Source organism: Arvicola amphibius, chromosome 12, assembly GCF_903992535.2.
Source record: "Arvicola amphibius chromosome 12, mArvAmp1.2, whole genome shotgun sequence".
Lineage (NCBI taxonomy): Eukaryota > Metazoa > Chordata > Mammalia > Rodentia > Cricetidae > Arvicola > Arvicola amphibius.
The window spans coordinates 134,176,844-134,196,774 of record NC_052058.2 but is presented as its reverse complement, the minus strand read 5'-3'; the positions used below and the strand labels follow the sequence as shown (position 1 = coordinate 134,196,774).

At 47.5% G+C, this 19,931-nt stretch overlaps 1 protein-coding gene across 1 annotated transcript in view; it reads right to left on the bottom strand.

The window, feature by feature from the left end:
• Gabrg3 (gamma-aminobutyric acid type A receptor subunit gamma3) overlaps window positions 1–18,509 on the bottom strand; it is a 544,483-nt gene extending 525,974 nt beyond the window's left edge. The window contains exons 1-2 of the mRNA XM_038313696.1: window positions 18,457–18,509; window positions 13,665–13,813 (exon numbers count right to left, since the gene is read on the bottom strand). Of these exons, the coding sequence (XP_038169624.1) occupies window positions 13,665–13,813; window positions 18,457–18,509 (202 nt within the window). The remainder of the gene's footprint in view (window positions 1–13,664; window positions 13,814–18,456) is intronic.
• Between the last annotated feature and the right edge of the window lie 1,422 nt (window positions 18,510–19,931).

The following is a 19,931-nucleotide window of genomic DNA, read 5'->3' as shown; positions in this document are numbered from 1 at the left end:
AAACACATTTTAAGAAAAGAAATACTAATCATTACAAAGATGGCAGTGACGTATCCTTAAACAGATCATGTTTATTTAAATGAAAATAACAAGAACACAGCACAGAGGTTCTAACATGATGAAAAATTCTCTTGAATTTACACTCTATGAACTGGTATATTGCCCAAGGACAAATTACAGTACACAGTAAACTTTTAACAGAACAAAATCATGGATATAAATAAGCAGAACCATAAAAGAGGAAGGTAAACAAAAAGAGAAAGGAAAACAGAAGAGAACCATAGGCCTAAAATTCACACCAACATTCTCAGGCAATGTGATAAAAGCAGACTGTTTGGAAGCGCAAAATAAATGCAAGCCTCACCTCCTAAACCCCTACCAGAAATACAGCGTAAACAGAGCAGCCAATATACATTAGAAGCAATGGCAGTGGAAGGCCTGCCCCACCCCAGCACCGGTGCCAGGAAAGCTGGAGGGATAGCTCCGAATTCAACAGAGTACTACCAGGCTTGAAGATATTCAGTTGATCCTGACAAAGCAGCCAGTTAGTCAAGAGGGCATGAGGCCCCTAAAATGCATAAGCCTAGCAGCAAGCCTTCCAAAGGCTCCGTGCAATGATACGAGCACCAACAAAGCTGGAGAAAAGCAGAGGCACAGCCATCCCGGGCATTTTCATACCTCGCTTGAAAAACCAGACAGAAATAGACCCAAATTGGCAAGTAGGCTGCTGAGACAGTAGGAAGCACTTTACGCAATTGGTCTAGATTTTAACTGTGTTTGTTTTCCCCACAGTCCCTCTGCAGCCTTGAAATGTTCTTCCTCCCAAAGCCCACCCTGTTCTGGGACTTGTGATGCAGTAGGAGGCTGTTCAGAAGACTCGGTTTTCACCGTCCTCTCTCAGGGTCCCAGGGAAGCTGGTTGACAGGAGGGTGACACAGGAACAGAACCCCCAGGCAACCTAAACAATCCTCAGACAGGAAGGTAGTTTTGGTTCTGTCTTTCTGGCGCTGAGGATGGAAGACAGGGTCTCCCACACGCCAGCAAAGTTCTCCGCCACCAAGCTACACCCACCTTTCTTTCATCCTCTCTGGGTGGGTTCTGCTTCTAAGGCAGTGGAGTGCGGTAGAAACGGCTGCTTAGGAAACAGCTCTAAAAGATTTATTTTTGACACCTGTACATGCATTGTATAAATGCTATTTTTTTTTTAAAAAAAAAATCTCTGTTCTGTACTGGATTCAGCACACAAAGAATTCAAGCATTCAGAACTGGACTGTCCTACCCTGGAGACAGAACTCACATCCCAAACTTAGGCACTGCACATGGTTCCGAGGAATCCTTGTTTGACCAGAAAAGAAATAGCCAGGAAGATTGTCTAGGAACAACAGAGACTGAGGAAATAGGACAGTGCCCTATGACCGACCCTTAAAAGCCCAGAACTCGCACCTTGGCTGCTGGAAAGGCCCTCCCTACCCTTCTGAGGTCAGATACCCAGGCCATATCCCCTTGAGATCTGTGAGAACCTTGTGGGTGAAACCCAGTAAGAGCCATCACCTCCAGGACAGGCAAGCTTCCTCCTTCTGCAAATAAACCAGTGTTTCTCATGTTTGCCTGAAGTCAAAACCCACAGACTCAAGAGTGCAGGAGAGCATAGTGGGGAAGGAGTCAGTCATCACAAGATCCCTGAGAAGCTGGGGCCTAGCTTCAGGCCTACCTCTGCCCCCAGAGAGCAAGGGACTCACCCTGCAAATGCAGGCCTTTTGGCCTGCTGGGGAAGAGTATCTGGCTCCAGTGGAGCGTGAGGATGATGTGCAATAGGAGGGTTATGCTAGGCAAGCAAGTTGACTGGGAGCTCCCACCTCGTGGCAGGGCGGAAGGAGTGTGTAAGAAACAGAAGCAAAAGGCACCATCTTTTCTATCAAAGGGCTAAATGGGACACAGGATTTTTGATCAATCTTTAAAGAGGCCATCTGTCAAAAATCCCTCCCCAAGTCAGCATTTTTCTAAGATTAACGTGTGCGCTCAAGGTTGCTTCCTGTCCTCAAAAGTTACACTTTACTCATAAGCTGCACTGCTCCGAGCCAGGCAATCATGTAAGAATGGGAAGGCTAGCTCTGACCATTCAGAATGAGGTGCGGCGACCCCTCTGTGTGTTAGGAAGGGAGGTCTAGCAGGACCCTTGATGGGTCTAGCAGGACCCTTGATGAGGGGGTTTCTCTGCCTGGTTGGCACAGCTATGGACTTTTCCACAGAAGTGAACCCTTTTTTTTGTCTTACATCAATGGTTTGGATTGTGTGATCATCTTCTAGAGACCCCGGGTCCATTTCTTTTTCCTTTTTTAATTTTTAAATTAAAATAAAATTATGTCACTTTCCTTTTCCAACCTTTTCTGTACTGTATACAGAATACTCTCCATGCTCCGTCTCAAACTCATGATCTCTTTCTCTGTTATTGTCACACACACACACACATACACACATACACGCACGCGTATGTATATGATGGGGGGCGCGGCTGAACACTCTGTACTGGATAACCAACCTAGAAGCTTATCCCTGGGAAAGCCTTTCTTTCTCAGCGTTCTCTACATTCCTTAGTTCCTCAGGCCCTTTCCATGGGTGACGAACGCTGAGGCTTCCCTCTTCCCTGTTAGCACGTCTACTGATACTGTCCTTTTGGGGGGCTTGTTCAGACAGCCACATTGCTGAGGCACTGTGGGTAAAGCTTCCCTGCCATTTCTCAGAGCCATAATCTCACTTTTCCTGGTCCTAGTACAGTCTGTCCACTCCCTTTTCCCTGACGTCCCCTGGCCTCAAGGGCAGGATTTGGGCTGTGGATGTACAAATTAGGGCTGGGTACCCCATGGTCACAATTTCTCTGCGTTTTGACAAGTTGTGGTTTTCAGTTACCGTCTCCATCTACCGCAGGGGAAAGTTCCACTGGTGGAGACTGGAAGTTGCATGTATCTGTGATATGAGGGTAAATATTTAGAACCCAGTGAGTAATTATGCTGGTTTAATAAAGTCGAGGCTGTAGTCTCTTCTCTAAGCCCAAGATCTCACAACCCCAGGTAGCTGGCCCGGTTTCCAGCACTAGGCATGGTTGTCCTCTTGTTAAGTGGACCCTGATACAGTTAGAGCTGTCAGTTATCACCCAGGTATGAGTCCCACTACTGTACCCTTAGGATTATCATTACACCATGGTGGTCTTCATGGTAGTTCATACGTGCAACAGCTAAGCAGGACTAGTTGGTTGCTTGCCTCTCCTGGAATCCTGTTTCAATGGTCTGGTTGTTGCGAATAGAACAGCAAGGAACATGGCTGAGCAAGTATCTGTGAAGTAGGGTGTTGAGTCCTTTGGGCGTAAGTCAAAGAGTGGTACAGTTGACTTATAGGATAGATTTATTTTTAGCTTTATGAAAATTCTCCACAATGATTCCCATAGTGACTGCCCCAGTTTTGAACCCCCAAAAACAACAGCCAATGAGGGCTCCCTTCTCCACATATCCTCACCAGAATTTACTGTCCATTGCTCTCTTGATAGTTGCCATTCTGACGGAAGTAAGATGAAATCACAAAATCCTTTTAATTTGCACTCCCTAGTTGCGAAGGAGGGTGTACACTTTTTGATACATTTCTCGGCCCCTTTTATTTCTTCATTCAAGAACTCTCTGTTCAGATTCAGAAGCCCTTCTTTTGAATGGGGGACTTGCTTTCTTGACTCATTTTTTTTAGTTATTTCTGCATTCAGTATATTAATCCCCTGTTCAGACACATTTCTTTAAATGGTGTGAGCCCAGGCCTGGTCTCGGCCCACACAGGGTACAGAGCCTGCAGGGGTGACAGACGGAGAAAACCAGATCTGCGTGTGATGAACGCAGCAGGAGGAAGGATAAGGTACACCCAGGCTCACCTGGAGCTCGGGAAAGGCTTTCCCAAGGAAGGACCTTAGTGTCGGGATCTCAAAGGTGCTAACTGGTGCAGAGGTGGCAGTAGACATGTAGACATGAACAAAAACTGGACAACCTCAGGGAAATGAACAAATAGAAAATACTTTACAGGCTAAATTTTAGGCAGCAGGACAGGGAAGGGCAGACTGAAGGCTGAGGCCAGGGAGGAAAGGCTGCTATCAGACTCTGGTTTCCACTGAATTCCTGGGAGAGCAGTAATAAGATGTCTCCTCAGCCCCTGCACCCAAGTCTCACACTAAATCACACACACTCTGTCGGGTTTTGGCTTCCTTCCTTACAATGGTGAACAACGTACCACTCACTTCTCCGCTGGGTCTGCTCCTTGTTGAACGTATAGTCCAGGACAACCAGGATTGTAGTGTGGGCCACAGACCACTCAGCAGGGCCAGGTACCTTACAGATATCAGGAAGATTTGATGAAACAAATTAAGGAACTCAGAAGAAAGCACTCGCAGAGAGTAATGCCGACCCTGGGGATCGTCATCTGGGAAGAAGAAATTGGATTCTTACCCACTACTGGTGGAGTAAATTAGCAGTTACTGTGAAAATCATTATGGAGGCTGCTGGAAAACTAGCAAAGGGATACAGGTTTGATCTAGCTATGCCAGTCCTGGGTGCACACCCAAAGGACCCAAAATATTCTACCACAGATATACCTGTCCATCCGTGTTTCCTGCTGCCATATTCACGGTAGAAAGAAACGGGCTCCTCCTGGATGCTTATCGATAGATAAATGGATAAGGAAAACACAGGGTACCTACACAAAAGTTTTGTTCATCTGTAAAGAAGAATAAATTTATGTCCTTTGCAAGGAAATAGACGGAATCATAGAGCATGTTAAGTGCAAAAGACCAGACTTTATGCTTTTGTTACTTTTCTATTGCTTTGACCAAACGCCATGACCAAGGCAACCTACAGAAGGGATGGTTTATTTGGGGATTCCTGTTCCAGGAGGACAGATGTCCATCACCAGCATAGTGGGGAAATGGGGCAGCAATTACAAATGATAACTGGAGCATCAAGCTGAGAGCTCACATCCTCAACCACAAGCCGGAAGCAAGGTTCTGAAACCTCAGAGCCTGTCCCCAGCGACATACTTCCTCCAGTGAGGCTGTACCTCCTAAGGCTCCCCCGATGGCACCACCAACAGGGAATCAAGTGTTTAAATGTCTGAGACTCTGTGAGTTCTTTCATTCAAACCAGGACAGTCAGAAGGACAAGAATCACAAAAGCCATGTCGTGTTTTCCCTACCATGTGGGAAGACTATACAACTATACATATGAATGACAGGAAAAAGGAGTGTCTCGGGAAGGGAGCACCAGCAGGAGGTGGGAAGGGAATGGAGCATGAAGGAGAGGGGCAAGATGAAAGCACATTGCACATGCATGAAAATAGTGAAGCTTGTCGTTCCTGTTATTCCATACAAATAATATACAGCAGTAAAAGCTTTACATGCATCACGGTTACCATGATTACAACAAGAACAACACTGAGAAAGCCAACCAACCATAGCACCAGATAATGGACCCACGTTTCTGTGAGACACGGACCTTTTTGGTCTTGATAACGGACTCTTTTTTTCTTTCATTTTATTTCCATATACTTGTCTATTTCAACCATCTGTCGACGTCTCTATTTATTTATTTATTTACTTTAGCAATGGGGATGGAACCCAGGCTTCACACATGTGTAGTGAGACAGAAGCCAGCCCTCGCTGGCCTCCTGTAATGACCAACAGCTATTAACCCATCACCTCATCAGTGCCAGGCTTTGAACTAAGTGCCTTGCCCTGAATCCTCTTAGTCAGCTCCAGCAGGAGCGTTCCAAGAAGCGCCGTCTCCACCCCCAACTCTACAAAGCACAGAAGGTCACCCAGTATGGCAGGAACAGCCAAGAGCTGGAAGCTGAAGACAGATGAGCTCTGTTTCCTCTAAGTATCAGTGACCAATTTCAACCTCTTCCTTTCCCAGCACTCACATGAGCAGGATTGCATCAGGGGTGCGCAGCTCCAGCTGAGTAGAATCTCCACCTAACCCACGCTCGCACTGCTCTCGTCTACGGAACACTTGAGATATAGCAGACCCTGCTTTCTTTCGGATTGCACACCAGGACAGGCCATTCAAGCCATGACACAAACCTCACTAAATGTCACAGGACTCCAGTAGTTGAAAGCCCGGTCTTTGACCATGGCGCAACTAAATTGGAAATCAGAAACAGAAAGACGCCTTGAGTCACCTCGAATATTTAGGAAATAAAGGGAACACATCCAAATAGTCAAGAGTCAAAGTGAAATGAAATAGAAAGAACTTGGTCTCTAGTGGACGAAACACAGAAATATGAGGGGAAATATAAGGAGTCCTGATAGCGGGAAACTCGGAAGAAACTGTGAGGCTGGACTCTAGATTAGAAAAGGGATGGAGTTTATAATGTCAACCTCCCTCCTAATAAACTAGAAGAAAAAATAACCCAAAAGTAAACATAAGAATGGTAATAGTGCAAGAACGGTGAGCTAGAAAACTGGAGTAACACCCATTCCACCCTGTCAGGTTCCAGCCCTGGCTCTTGTATTCTGAAACAATAACGAGGCAGTTCTGATGCAATGCCCAGCTATGGGCGGCTGGACTAACTCTCGTTTAAAATACCGGAGACATACAATGTTCCAGTTCATCGGGCTGTGTGTCTAACGAGTGTCTATCCCTCCTCACATGTGGCAGTAGGGATCCCCGCCCACACCCAAGGGTACCATCCTACAGTAAGAGGATCTGCAAGGTACCACAAACCAGATGTTAGCTCCACAGTGATGAGGCCTGCAGAGCAAAGCAGAGACCTGTTGACGGGACAAAGCGATCAGCTGGAGCAGCTGTCTGAGGACTCTCTACTGGCTCTCAGAAACCATGCTGAAAGGGAAGCCACAACAGTGCGGGTCTGGGCAGGGAGGATGTGAGACACCTGCCACTTTGTGTCGGCTGGCAGAGGCCAGTGATGACCTATAATCTTGGTCGCAGACTTCATTATACCACTTAGAGACAGAAGCCTACAGGGGTCTCTCCAAGCATCTGTTGGGAAGCAGCAGTAAGGCCCATCATCCAAGACGGGAGTCCTTCTCATTCAAAAGCACTAATCCAGATGCAGCTACTTTGCTCAATTCCTCAAGCAGTAATGAATAAACATAAGAAACAAATCGTTTTTATTCTATGAACTGAACTGATTATTCAAATGAGGTCCAAGCATTTATATTTAGGATTATATTTAGAAACGCAAGATTATATTTAGAAATATATATATGTAATTTACCAAATCATACTTTTAAGAAACATTAAATTGCTTATACAATAAAACATCATTATGCATTTCCAATAAGAGAAGTATACATCCTAGCTCAAATTATTATTTAGCTGAACTTCTGGGTGACACTCATGAAGCCTGTCTTACACAGAGGCCATCTAAACCAAGAGAGGGTGGGCGTGGGTCCTGACTTCTCGGGAACGAGGAAAGAGCCATTTCCCCAAACAGGAAGAATCCTCCAGAGGGGTAGTCTGCTACAAAACACAGGGGGACTTAACCTGGCAGCTCTGAGGTGTCTAATTAGTCTCTCAGGAGATGACAGGTATAATTTCTCCACCAGGTTGGTTCTCCACCTCCCTTATGCATTTGAATTAAATTTGTGGGAGAGTCAGTTAACTAACTCCACAGTAATAGCTCTCACTTCAAGCACAGCAATTAAGAATGTCTGTTTCCTCTCCTCCTACATCTGTTCTGAGACTGGAGTGAATACTTTTACATTATTCTCTGGATGCACAGTAATTGCTGGGAAGTGACGGCAGGGCCGTCTGTACAGTAGGCTGCGGATCAGAGGAAGGGTCTAGCCTAGCTGAGCCCAGGTGAGGTTGGCAGGATTTAAAACACGAAACTCTGGTTGACCTTAGTCATGCAATTTCCGGGAGAAGTTAGGTTGTGCACGAACAGTGCACAGTGGGCCAAGGGACCTACTTCCAACTTCTTCTTCCTTGGCAACTGGAAGGGCAGCCTGATATTTGTTCTTCATTACTTGAGACTCAGTGTCTCCTCTTTCCCCCTATTAACTTTTTTATTAATTTTTGGCCTGAAGGTAAAACCCAGGGTAGCATACTTTGGGCAAAGCCTCTACTACTGCCCCACACGTCCAGTCTCTCTTATTTTTCTTCAGATATGGCCATGACAATGGTAATGGACAGTGGTCTCCCTCTATTATCAATACAGAAGTTCATAATCATTGAGATATTTGTGAAGCCATCCTTATACACTGCACATTCTCTCAAACGGCGTGTTCCCATTTGAAGTTCTCAACATAGCATGGCGGAACACGGCAGACAGGACCAGTAAGCGATAGGGCCGGCGATGCTCTCCGCTTCCCACCACTAACCACTCTTTTTGCTGAGAGCTCACCTCTGTGGCCGATGGGTCTCACGTCTACCTCACAGCTCCAGCATTCTTAGAAATGCTCACTGAAGGACTGAAAGAGCCACATGAAAAGACTTTCTTAAAAATCACTGGTCACTCACCTACGGGATCTAAAAACGTAATCTCAACTGCAGAAACTGAGAGCAAAATACTGGCCAGCAGAGGCTGGGAGGAGGATGGGCAGATTGGGGAGTGGCCATCGGGTGCTAAGTTGGAGGCAGTCAGGAGATGCTGTGTCGCCGCCAGCGTTCATGAACGCAGACCTCAGTGCTGTGCTGTGCTGTACACTTCAAAGACACACACAATGGAACTTCAATGTTTTCAACACGAGAACTTATTAACATTTGGGTAAAGACATGAGGAACACGACCATCAAAAAGGTCATACGTGAAAACTGTCGGCGCACGCAGGACATCCAGCAAGAACACAGGTGTGCCTGTCATGTTCCCTGAGTTACTACAATAACACATCCTACCCTTCCGTTCATGACCCGACTGCCTTCCACACCACATTTAGAAGTTACAGTGCATTTGGGGAAACATGCTTCAGAGAAGCTAGAGCCTGCGGAAGAGGAACTCAGCAGTGAACGGTCTCTCCACTGACCGACCCAAGAGAAGATCTACGTGGCATGTGCCTGTGGTCATTTCTACCCATTGCCTCTGTCATCACAGTGTAACAAGACACAACTTCATTTTTCCCCACATGACTGGAATAGCATTTGCTCTCTAATTTCTCCTCTAATAATCTATACTCTGAGATGTGGTCAAACATCTTAAAATCCCTACCACGAGTCATTACCTTCTTTTCCACAACTATACTGTTCGGCAGTTTCTCTTCCTATAGCCTTTCCCACCTCATAGGACAAGATCTACTCCTCAGACAACGGTATCCTATGTGGCCCTGGACGGATGGAGGACATGGCTTTAGCATTACTTAAAATGATGGATGATCGCCAAGAGACTACAACAGATTTATCCATAATTTAGGATTTAACAGAGAGAATCACTATCAACTACAGGTATAAATACAATGATCACAATTTGTGACATGGAAAGTAATTAAGAAAATCTGTGGCATAAGCGGATCCACATCCATCTCTTTATGACGGACAACGATGCAGGGAGAGATTAGCATGTAGACAGTGCTGTGCTGTAGCTGTAGCTGGGTGGAGTGGGGAAGGGGAGGAGAGGGAGAAGGAGAGAGAGAGAGAGAGAGAGAGAGAGAGAGAAACTGTCCTTGAAACAGAAAACACCAACTTTCAACCAAAAACTGCAGAAAGTGTGTAATCACGCTACAGGAGGGCGTCCTGGTCACACCACAGCCTGCCATCCTCAGATAGGTGTTCAGAAAATCAACAACTACATTGGAAGGGAAAACACACTGAGGAACTGGGGGAGGGGGATGTCAAAGGGGAAGTGAGCTAGCAGGTCAACTGAGTGCTCCACTAAGCTTACAGCAAACGGGTCGGCAGCATCTCAGCTGAGCATCGATTGCTGTACTGAGTCAGGGTGGGTAGGGCAATGGTCGTCACCGGTAAAGTGCACTAAACTTGAACAGAAATCTTGACAACAGAAAAGCAATGCTGATCTTTGTGAGAAACTGGCCCTTCTGAGCCAGAATAGAAAACACAGACACAGCCGGGCGGTGGTGGCACACGCCTTTAATCCCAGCACTCGGGAGGCAGAGGCAGGCGGATCTCTGTGAGTTCGGACCAGCCTGGTCTACAAGAGCTAGCTCCAGGACAGGCTCTAAAGCTGCAGAGAAACCCTGTCTCGAAAAACCAAAAAAAGAAAAAGAAAAGAAAGAAAGAAAGAAAGAAAGAAAGAAAGAAAGAAAGAAAGAAAGAAAGAAAACACAGACACAGTATCTTCCCAGGAGAACCCCTCCTAGGCAGTTAACTCCACTCTAGCTGAGTATCAGCAAGTTGCTAGAGCTTGCTAGTCAAGTGCTACTTAGTATTCAGCTGAGAAAGAAAGATGCGCCCACAAGCCTATGAGGGATAGGGACTTTTATCAGGACACTGGGCTGCCCCAAGACCCAGGGGACAGGAACAGGGAGGGCTTCAGACTCTGAAATCACAGAGAAGCATCCTGCCTTGTGACTTTGCATTTGACTTTTCTGCGAAATCCTTTCACTCCAAAACCACAGGGCCCTTCTCCTGTGAAAAATCCACAGCTCTTTATGTACTCAGCAGGAAGTCTTCCCTAACCCATGGCCTCTTTCTATGGTTCCAGCTTCCTGCGGTCATCCACCATCGAAAATTAGGTGAACACAGTACAGGAAGGTATTTTGAGAGTGTGTTTACATAATATGCATCACAGTATGTTGCTGCTGCTTGGCTGTTTTATGTGTTATTATTATAAAGTTCTTATACTGCCTTATTAATTAAATCCTATCACAGGTTATTATAGGTCCTCTGTAGGACAGGATATCACGAGTGCTTTCAGGAACACATCGAGGGTCCTGAAACAAAACTCACATGGAAAAGGAGGAAGCTATTTTAAACTGTAGAAGTGTGAACATAGCTTGCCTGTGGCACCGAAAGGACCTTCCTGTTTGCCATCCAAGCACAGAGAGAGAGAGAGGAGAGGAGAGAGAGAGAGAGGAGAGAGAGAGAGAGAGAGAGAGAGAGAGAGAATAGGCTTTCTCAAACTTTATATAAACAGCAAGTGATAACTGACCTTTCAGAAGGGTGACAGAGGTCTGGGTGGGAAGCTGAGCGGGCCCACTTCCTGCCTAAAAAATGTCCTCAACCCAGAGTGTGTTCCACAATGGACCTTTTCCAGAACTGCACATTTGTCTTTGTTCAGGCCCACACTGAGGAAGCCAGCAACACAAAGCAGAGAGAGCTAACTCAAATATGGCAAACTCTAAAAACTCTAAAACTTCAAGCCTGCCCCCAAGTGATACACTTTCCAGCAAGCCACACCTCCTAATCCTCTTCAAACAACCACCACCTGAAGACCAAGTACTCACATACATGAGCCTATAGGTTTGAACCACTTCCATTTAAACGACCACAGGGCATAGCCAGACATGGGTTTTAGGCTCAGTTAAAGGCACCAGGCATGAACTCCAACTTGTTTTAAAATTAATTTAGAGTTTGAAAAAGCTTCAACCTGGCTTCAAGTCCAATCAGAAAGTTGTTGGTTACTACATAATCTTTGTTCCACGGGTGCAGGCCAGTCCTTACTGTTGTTCCGGGCTTCACATATGGTCAAGAGTATGCATTACTTTTCTTCCGGGGCAAACAGCATAGGACTCTCCAGCTCTCTGAATCCTACCCAGTAGGAATGAAGTTTCCTGGTGTGTGTCATCTTGAGCTCTCTGCGTTCTATGGCTGATGTATGTTTGTTGTCTGTGGCAATTGTCTTAATACCAAGCTCTGAAGGGTAACCAGGAGCAATGTCAGGATCTTAAAATGCCTAGAGGAGGGTCTATGGGACCTCACTGAAACAACCAGAAAAGAAATACCCCATGTCTGGAGACAGGCTTTTTACTTAATAGCTTATGGTGTTATGGTGTGGGAGATGCAACATCCAAGTTATAGGGTATAACCATTTAATTTCCTTTTATGCATGTGTTTGTGTGTATTTAGGAAGTATCTTTAGTAGTAGATTTCTATACTCCTTAGAGTTACTGACCCTTCCCATATTCCCTCCTCCCATTCTACCCTCCCATCCTCCACATCATTTAACCATTCCTAGCGCATGGTTTTCCTGACCCCTTTGTCCCTAACCTGCATTCCAGCCCCTCCTCTTCAAATCTGCCCTCCCCACGGTCACTTAGAGTTCCCTGACTTCTGTAGTCACACTGATCTAAACAGTCCACATATGAAAGACAATATGAGATGTTTGTCTTTCCAATATGGATTACTCAGGGTGAACACTCCTAGCTCTGCGTATTTACCTGAAAACTTCATAAATTTACTTGTTAATATATGAACAATAGTCCACTGCATAAATGTACTGCATTTTTTTATTTGTCGGTTCCTGACTATTCTTCTTCCCTATCACAAATAGAGGATCAATGACTATGGAAGGATGGGCAGGTCATCTGGACAGTAGGACATCCAGTCCTTGGGTAGAAACCTAAGGGTGGTAGAGCCGCATCAGGTGTTAGATCTATTTTCCCATCTTTTTTGATTTCCACAGAGCTTGCCCCAGCTTGTACTCCACACTAAGAGCAAATAAGTGTTTTTATTTCCTGCATCCAGGCCAGCATTGGTTGTCATCTCTAGACATCCTGGCTGCAGTCAACTGAAGAAATATGTTTAAAGCTGGATACCAGTTAAGAAAAGAGTGGTATACTCATCACTGCATACAAGAAGGGACGTGTGGAAATTTGACATGGCTTCTCCAGTATCACAGCGGGTACACACCTTTAAATTCTCCTGCGCGAACCACAAATATTTTGAAATCCCACTCCAGTTAGAGCGAAGGTAATTATAGATCCCGATACAGATAAACTGCAGTCCTGGACTCGGAAAGTGGGAGGGATTTTCTGGCAACGGTCACACGAAAGTTTACGAGCTGATGAGCACTGTCAACAACGGCTCCATCGAAAGAGTTCTGAGAAACTTCCTAAAAGGAGAGCCAGTAAAACTGCATCAATATTGCCCCCCCACACCCCGTGAAGGAGCCTGGGGACAGAATGAAGACACGCTGCAGATCTGACAGGAAGCAACCAGCAAGGAGCTCTCAACCCCAGCAGTGAAAAAGCCAAATGAGGCTTTCACAGACCACCCTGGATAAGAGGGAATAGCAGGGGGATCCGTTCCCAGGAAGACACGCACTGGTGGCAATGATACACGCGCAGCAAGCTCAGTGGACTCACTGAGAAACTGGTCCATTTCTCAGTGCTCCTACAGGGAGCAGAACGTCCTCGGTACTGCAGGCCTACTTGTACATGTTGCCTGTAAAACTTAAGGAAGCAAACCACACATTAGGAAACACCTCATAGGAATAACACCACTGCTGTTAGGAGTACAGCCCTGCCCACGTTAAACTAGATACAGGGCAATGGGTAAGTTGATGATGAAGTCACAAGGCTATGACGCAAAATACAGACCCCCACCTGGCAGACCAAGGCCAGTCCCTCGGGGTTTCCTACCCCTCACTTAAACTGTGACAAATATTGTAGACCCAATTACACTAGGTTAACAACACTGCATTTGTTAACTATTCACCATGAAAATTCTAAATTCACATACTGTCAGAGTGTCTTTTGTATTGGAATAACAAAGGGGCACTCACTTCCAATGTCCGGCCGCAGCTTTTTGTCATATTCTCTCAGCAATTTGTTGAGAATCAGCGTCACGTCAGTGTCCTGTGATCTGGGTGCCAAGACCCACTTCTGGTTTAACAGAGAGTCTTCATTTTCATCTTCTTCCACCCTCCTGGACCTGCAGTTACAACGTAACGAGACACGTAAGTTGCAACATTTCCAGAAAATTCCTCAGACTTGTCCATTCTCAGTGCTACTACAGGGAGTGGAATGTCCTCCATACTGCTGGCCTAGTTGCCTGTAAAACTTAAAGAAGCAAAACACACGTTAGGAAACACCCCCCACACACACACACACCCAGGAAGAACGCAACTGCTATTGGCAGAACAGCCCTGTCCAAGTTAAACTAGACACAGGGCAACAGGTAAATTGATAACAAACTGGCCAACAGGAAACAGGCACCTAACTCACCTGCCCAAGTCAGACACACTTTCGAGTACTCTGTGGTGTTGTTTCTAAGTTCCACCAACAAGACTGAGGAGGGAAGGAGGATCTTTTACAGAGCAGACTCACTGAAAACAGCTGACTCTGATTGTGCCTTCCCTGTGGCCTGGGCTTTGGGAGACAATCGTGTGGGCATTCTGAAATGGCCTAATTTGCTGGCACTCAGCAAGGGGGACGGCCAGGAGATATGTCCGCTGATGAGCGCAGAATGCCCTCTGGCAGTTTACACCTTGATCACCCGAACTGGTTCATCTCTTTCTCAGCAGGCTTTCAGAATTAAGTATTTTCTAGTATGTCTTCAACACTCTACGCTTTTAAGTGGATCCCAATGAGGGCCTGGACATCTCTGACCTTCTGCCCAGCTCTGCTAAGCACCACAGCCCTTTCTGTAGAGTGAGGAGAGACTTAAGACAAGAGCAGGTTTTCTCAGTGAGTGAGGCCCACCCAGTCACAGCACCTGGGGCTTGGGAAAAAAAAAGAGTATGTTTCAACCTTGATGCAATACTTCTCTTATGTCGGATGCCCCTGAATGTTAGAAGAGCTTAAGAAACAAAACCCCTGTCCTCCTTGGTCTTTGTGTGTGTCTTGATGTCATTCTTCTACAAGAAGGTGGAAGGGGGCGCAATCAGAGCGATTTGTTCCCACTGAGTATAAGACCAGTTCTGTTCTGTTGTGCATCCCAGACAGGTGTCCACTGTGAGCCCCACACCAAGGTGCATGTCCTCGGGTATGTCAGTTTCCTGAAGCTAACAGGGAGTTGGTGAAGAGTGTGATCACTTAGAAGTTCAGCCCTTCATCTTCACTGAGATCTTCAGAGGCATATAGAAATGTTTCCGTACTAGTCAGTTTGTCTTTGCATCAGCCCTGCGTGTGTTAAGAAGATATAGCTGGCAGGTCAAGCAGTCTAACCCAAATCCATGCCCTGCTGTCCTGTCTTTACTGAAGATGGGCCCCCCGGGACTCCCTGCACCCACCGCGATCTGAAGACGGTGAACTCCACACATGTAATGCTCCTTTATTTACACATAATGTCCACAGATGCTTCTCATCGTTCCCAGGTGACCAGTTCAACACAGCTGCTATATCAACAGCTATGACAAGGTTTTGGCTAGGGAATGAGGACAAGAAGACGGCTGGACGTGTTCGAGACTATGTTTCTAATCAACAGCTGCTCAGAGCCGCAAATCAGGAAGGTGTGGACGAGAAAGAACAGCGAGCCACGTGAGTGTGAGATGTTGATAATGAGTCTCGCGGAATAGCGTTTGCAATTAAGCTTCTCCTAAACCGATCTGAAAGTGAATTCTGTTTCATGAATAACTCACTAGCTATGGGATTGAAATAAGCCGTCCACAGACGCCCAAACTGTTGTGGCTTTTTTACTGAAGCCGAGCATTCACCACCAAGAGGAACTTGGGATATTTGGTGTCTCCACCCAATAAGGGGAATGCACTTCACTAGCTGCGAAATTGCATTTGTACAAAGAATGTGGTGGAGTTTTAAATGTCCAGGTATTTTATGTAGCCGGAAGCTGTATCAGCAATGTTAATATCATGGTCTTATGAAAGCAAAACAAAACAAGAGAAAGCACTAGTCATCTGGACAGCGGATAGCCAGCCACACACTGCCTTTAGGACCTAACAAATTATCCCAGAACAAAGATACTTGGGGGCTGTGAAAGTGGGTAGCTAGTTCCTCCAAGTGTCACGTGGCCTCCCGGTTGTCCTGCTACATGCCTGTCTTTCTCCTTCCTCCCTTTCTTGTCTTCCTCTGGGCACCTCTTGCCCTGCGGGGGGCCTCCTGCCCTGCCCTCTCCATCATTGCAGAGGCACTGGGTCTACAGCTTCACGGTCCTCACTGGCCCACCAGTCACGTGTGCATAGTCAGTACACTCAGCCCTCCCTGTTAACTGTACTCCTAGACCCTAAACAGTCCCAGAAAAGCCCGCTACTTCAAGGGCGGATGTTATAAGGAGTCTCATTCGCCCTCTAGTGGTCAGAGGCAGTACCTGAAATTGCATAAGCTTCTGAGTGGCTGGGCAGAAGGGAGTGCTGGGGTTAAGGGCCAAGAAAGCAGGTGTGTTCTCTCCCTCTCCTCCGTGGAACCCCAGCTATGGAGCTGGCACAGAGTGCCTCAGAGGTCCTTGCTCCTCAGCTGCCAGCACTGTGCTTCGCCCAGTCCAGGAGATGAACCCTCCCCCTCTACTGTGCCCTGAAGAAAACCAGTCTCACCTCAGAGGACCCACTAGCAGGTGGATGGAATGGGATTTCCTTTCTCTTCAGAATTCTACATGGGTTATATATAACCTTCTGAGCACTCTGTTGCTTGGATTGCTGCCTCCTAAACAGCATCACTGCAATTAGCTTTTCCTTAAAAGTAAAGCAAGCACATGCTCAATTCCCAGACATTCCCTTCTGTTCATACACCTTCTCTTCATCAGAATGACAGAAGCAACCTCCAAAGGAGTTTTCAACTTTAAAACGAATCCCTGAACCTAGGAAATTAGTAAGCATGTTCCAAACATTGAAATGAGGTACCATGTTTTCCCGTGTAATAAGCTCTGCCACGGGTACCAGGGGTGGGGGAGGCTCTCCCACTGCAGAGACACAAGGGATCCTGTCAGAGTCTACATAGGGAGCATCCGTACCAGCAGGGAATCTTGAATGCTGAAGAGAATCCTCTCAGAGGCACTAAACCCATTAAAAAGTAAGCACCCTTTAAAGTGAGACATGCAGCCATAAAAAAAGCACCAAATGGATTCTTTTAAGCTGATAAGCAATTATAATTGCCACGACTGAAGGCTCTGATAGAGAACATGTAACATCAGTACATGTACCTTGGTGTGAAGGAAAGATGAGGACTCCCAAGAGAGTCTCATGTTTGGGAGTCTGCAGAAACCAGACTGCTCCACCTTCCCCTGGTCGTACACAGAACGAGGAGAGAACCTGGCATCTTTTCTTGCAGAACTGCAACTATCTATAAATCTACACACATGATCCAACCCCAGACTGCAAGCCAGGTTTCTGAGGTGCTGGCTAAAGGAAGGAACTTGCGGATGCTGCTGCAGCCTTGTTGATGCTTCTGGGTGGCATCTGCTCTGAACCAAGGTCCCTCCAGACACAAGCCCCTTCAAAACACACTTGTCCATTGCACGTTCTAGCCGCCTCCTTGGACAAGAAGAAACTTTGGTGGAGAGGCCTCCCTTTCCTGTGTGAGTGTTCAAGTCTCCAGTGTTAACTCAGTAAGTCCTGGGGGACAGGGACGGGGATTTCATCCTTAGGGTAAGGACCTTGGTTAGCTGGAGCAGGCATTTGGGAAGCCCTCCTCTCACAGTTTTGGGGAGTTCTTGAGGAGAACTCATAGTTCTTTGTTATTTCACACACATGAAAGAGGATGGACACCGGTGAGGGCTACAGGACCTGTGAACCACAGGGATAGATGCTTTCTAATTTGCTTTCTGATTTAGGAAATTGAGAAACATCCAAACAAGTGCGCTCTCTGGAAGGGACTGGGAGCCCTCTTACTCCTAGGGTGAAGGTAGGGAATGCAGTCAGGGATTTTCCAAGGCAGGGTAGTCTACAACCTGGAGCCAGAGCATCAGTCTGGGAGATGGGAATTAAACCATGTCAACATCTCTGGTTGTGTTTTTGGCAACAGGCTTTAACCCTTCCGGTGCCTCCGCCCTTTTTGTGAGCCCTTGTCTGTCTCTGGAGTGCTTCTGAGTTTCTGTGAGCTGACTGGTGCTGGTTTTGGGTATTCACGGTGAGGTAATTTCCCACAGTTTCAGGAAGAAGCACCCGTGTGAACCGCAACATGATTCTTTTATAGAGTCTGAAGTGCTTGCATGTGGTGTAGGAGCTGGGGGAGATACAGTACTCTTCCTGACCGCCTGCTCCAGCCCCCTCCAACACAGGGTGACTAAGAAAACAGAATTCCTGGGTCTTGGGATTTGTTCTCAATGATGGAATGGATATAGAATGTTAACCCATGTGTGTCAGTAAGCCCTTGGATAGCTGGCACGGGGAAAAGATGAGAAAGATACGGCCACTGCCTCATCATTCTGAATTCCAAATTCCCTTAAAACCACCACATCCTAAAATCGCCTGGACAGACCCCACACACATCGGGTGGCGGAGGACTGCAGCGGCCCTGGAGAGGGGCTCTGGTCCTGGGGGGAGACCTACAGGTGAGGTGCCTGAACTATCCCTCTCCCGCAGCCCAGTGGACGGTGCGCACCAGGGACTGTCGGCCGGCAGACAGCGCCCCCCCGCCGCCCTCCCGCCCCCGCCGGCCTCGGGGGAACGCCTGGCAGCCACTTACCGAGCGTGCAAGCCCGAGAACAGGCAGAGGAGAAGCAGCAGCTTCGCAGCCATGGCGCTCCGGGCTCGGGTCCGAAGCCTCTGCCGGGCGCGGCTGTCCCGGCTTTCCTCCGGCTCAGGCGCCCAGGCTACCACGGGCTACAGCGCCTCGGATCCGGCGGGCCGGGAGGGACAAGTGTCAGCTCCGAGCGCCACGGCCCCGACGGTCCCGGCTCCGCGGGGCGCACGCGGGATGTGTCCGCTCCAGGGCGCTCTCGGCGCACGGGGCGGGGGGATGGGGACGGGCGGCAGGTGGCGGGGCGCCCTCCTCCCGCAACCCGAGACCCGCGGGCCACACGCCCACTACCCGGGCTGGCTCGGGGCTCTGAGCTGGGGCCGCTGCGCTCGGAGGCGGGGCGGGAGGTCGCGGCTGCTCCGGCGGTGCCCGCCAGCCGCGGCGGGGAGGAGTTTCCCCCAGTAGCACGCTTGGCAACGCCGGGCGAAGGCAGCGAGGTTTGAATGGACTCGGAGTTGGAGGTCGGGAAGGGGGCGGGGCTGGGAAGAAGGAGAGCTTGGGGATCCCGCAGGGAGACACAGAAAGGGCTTGGGGACTGGCCCAAGTCATCGATGGAGCCCTGGGCACTGGTAGTTTTTCTGCAGCGCACCCACCCCAGTTGCCTCCCGTGCCGTGTGTCTTCTCTTAGGGACGCCATTGCAAGGAGGCGAAATGGTTTGCCCAAAGGCGATCTTCTCCAGCGTGGTGCTTGCTTCCCTCAACTCCCCCTGGTGCTTGTAATTGTGGCTTGCTGGGAAGTCCCAACCATGTCCCTTTCTCTCCTAAAAGAGAGGCTAGAACATATCAGTAATTAGCAGAAGAGAAATGATTAAGGCCAGAGAGAAGGGTTCAAAGTTAGAAAGCAAGGAACTCTCCGTGGAGTGGAACTGAAACTATTTTCATGTTCCAAACTGAAAATTGCCTATTTTTCTTTGCATGACCCCTTAGAAAGCTAATCTTTTGCCATGCAATTATTAGCTTCAACACAAATAAGAATTTTGCTTTCTTAATGGAAAAAAAAATCATTGATAGAAAATACATTTTCAACTACGATTATTCATAGAACCACGACAGTTTCTTTAATACTGACAGCTCTAAGGTGCTATCCTTACAGCCAGGCTACCACGATGATTATATGAGAGGCACTATGCCTGCTTCCAGGAATCCATCAGGACTGGGCCTGTGGGTTGTTGACTCTCCTTCCTAGAAGAAGGGGTCTGAGACGCCATTGGACCCTCACCTGATTTCCAGCCATTCTTCCCAGCCATTTGTATGCATTTGGCCTCACTGTCAATAGCCTGCATGGGGTTGGGGGTGCTAGAACATACCGGCTTGGGGACAGTGGGGCAAGGAGGTAAGGAAGCAATTAACCATGTTAAGTGAAGATTTTGCAGTTTGAGTGTTTCGTGTTCACGTGACATCCCATCAGTAACCTCTTACCT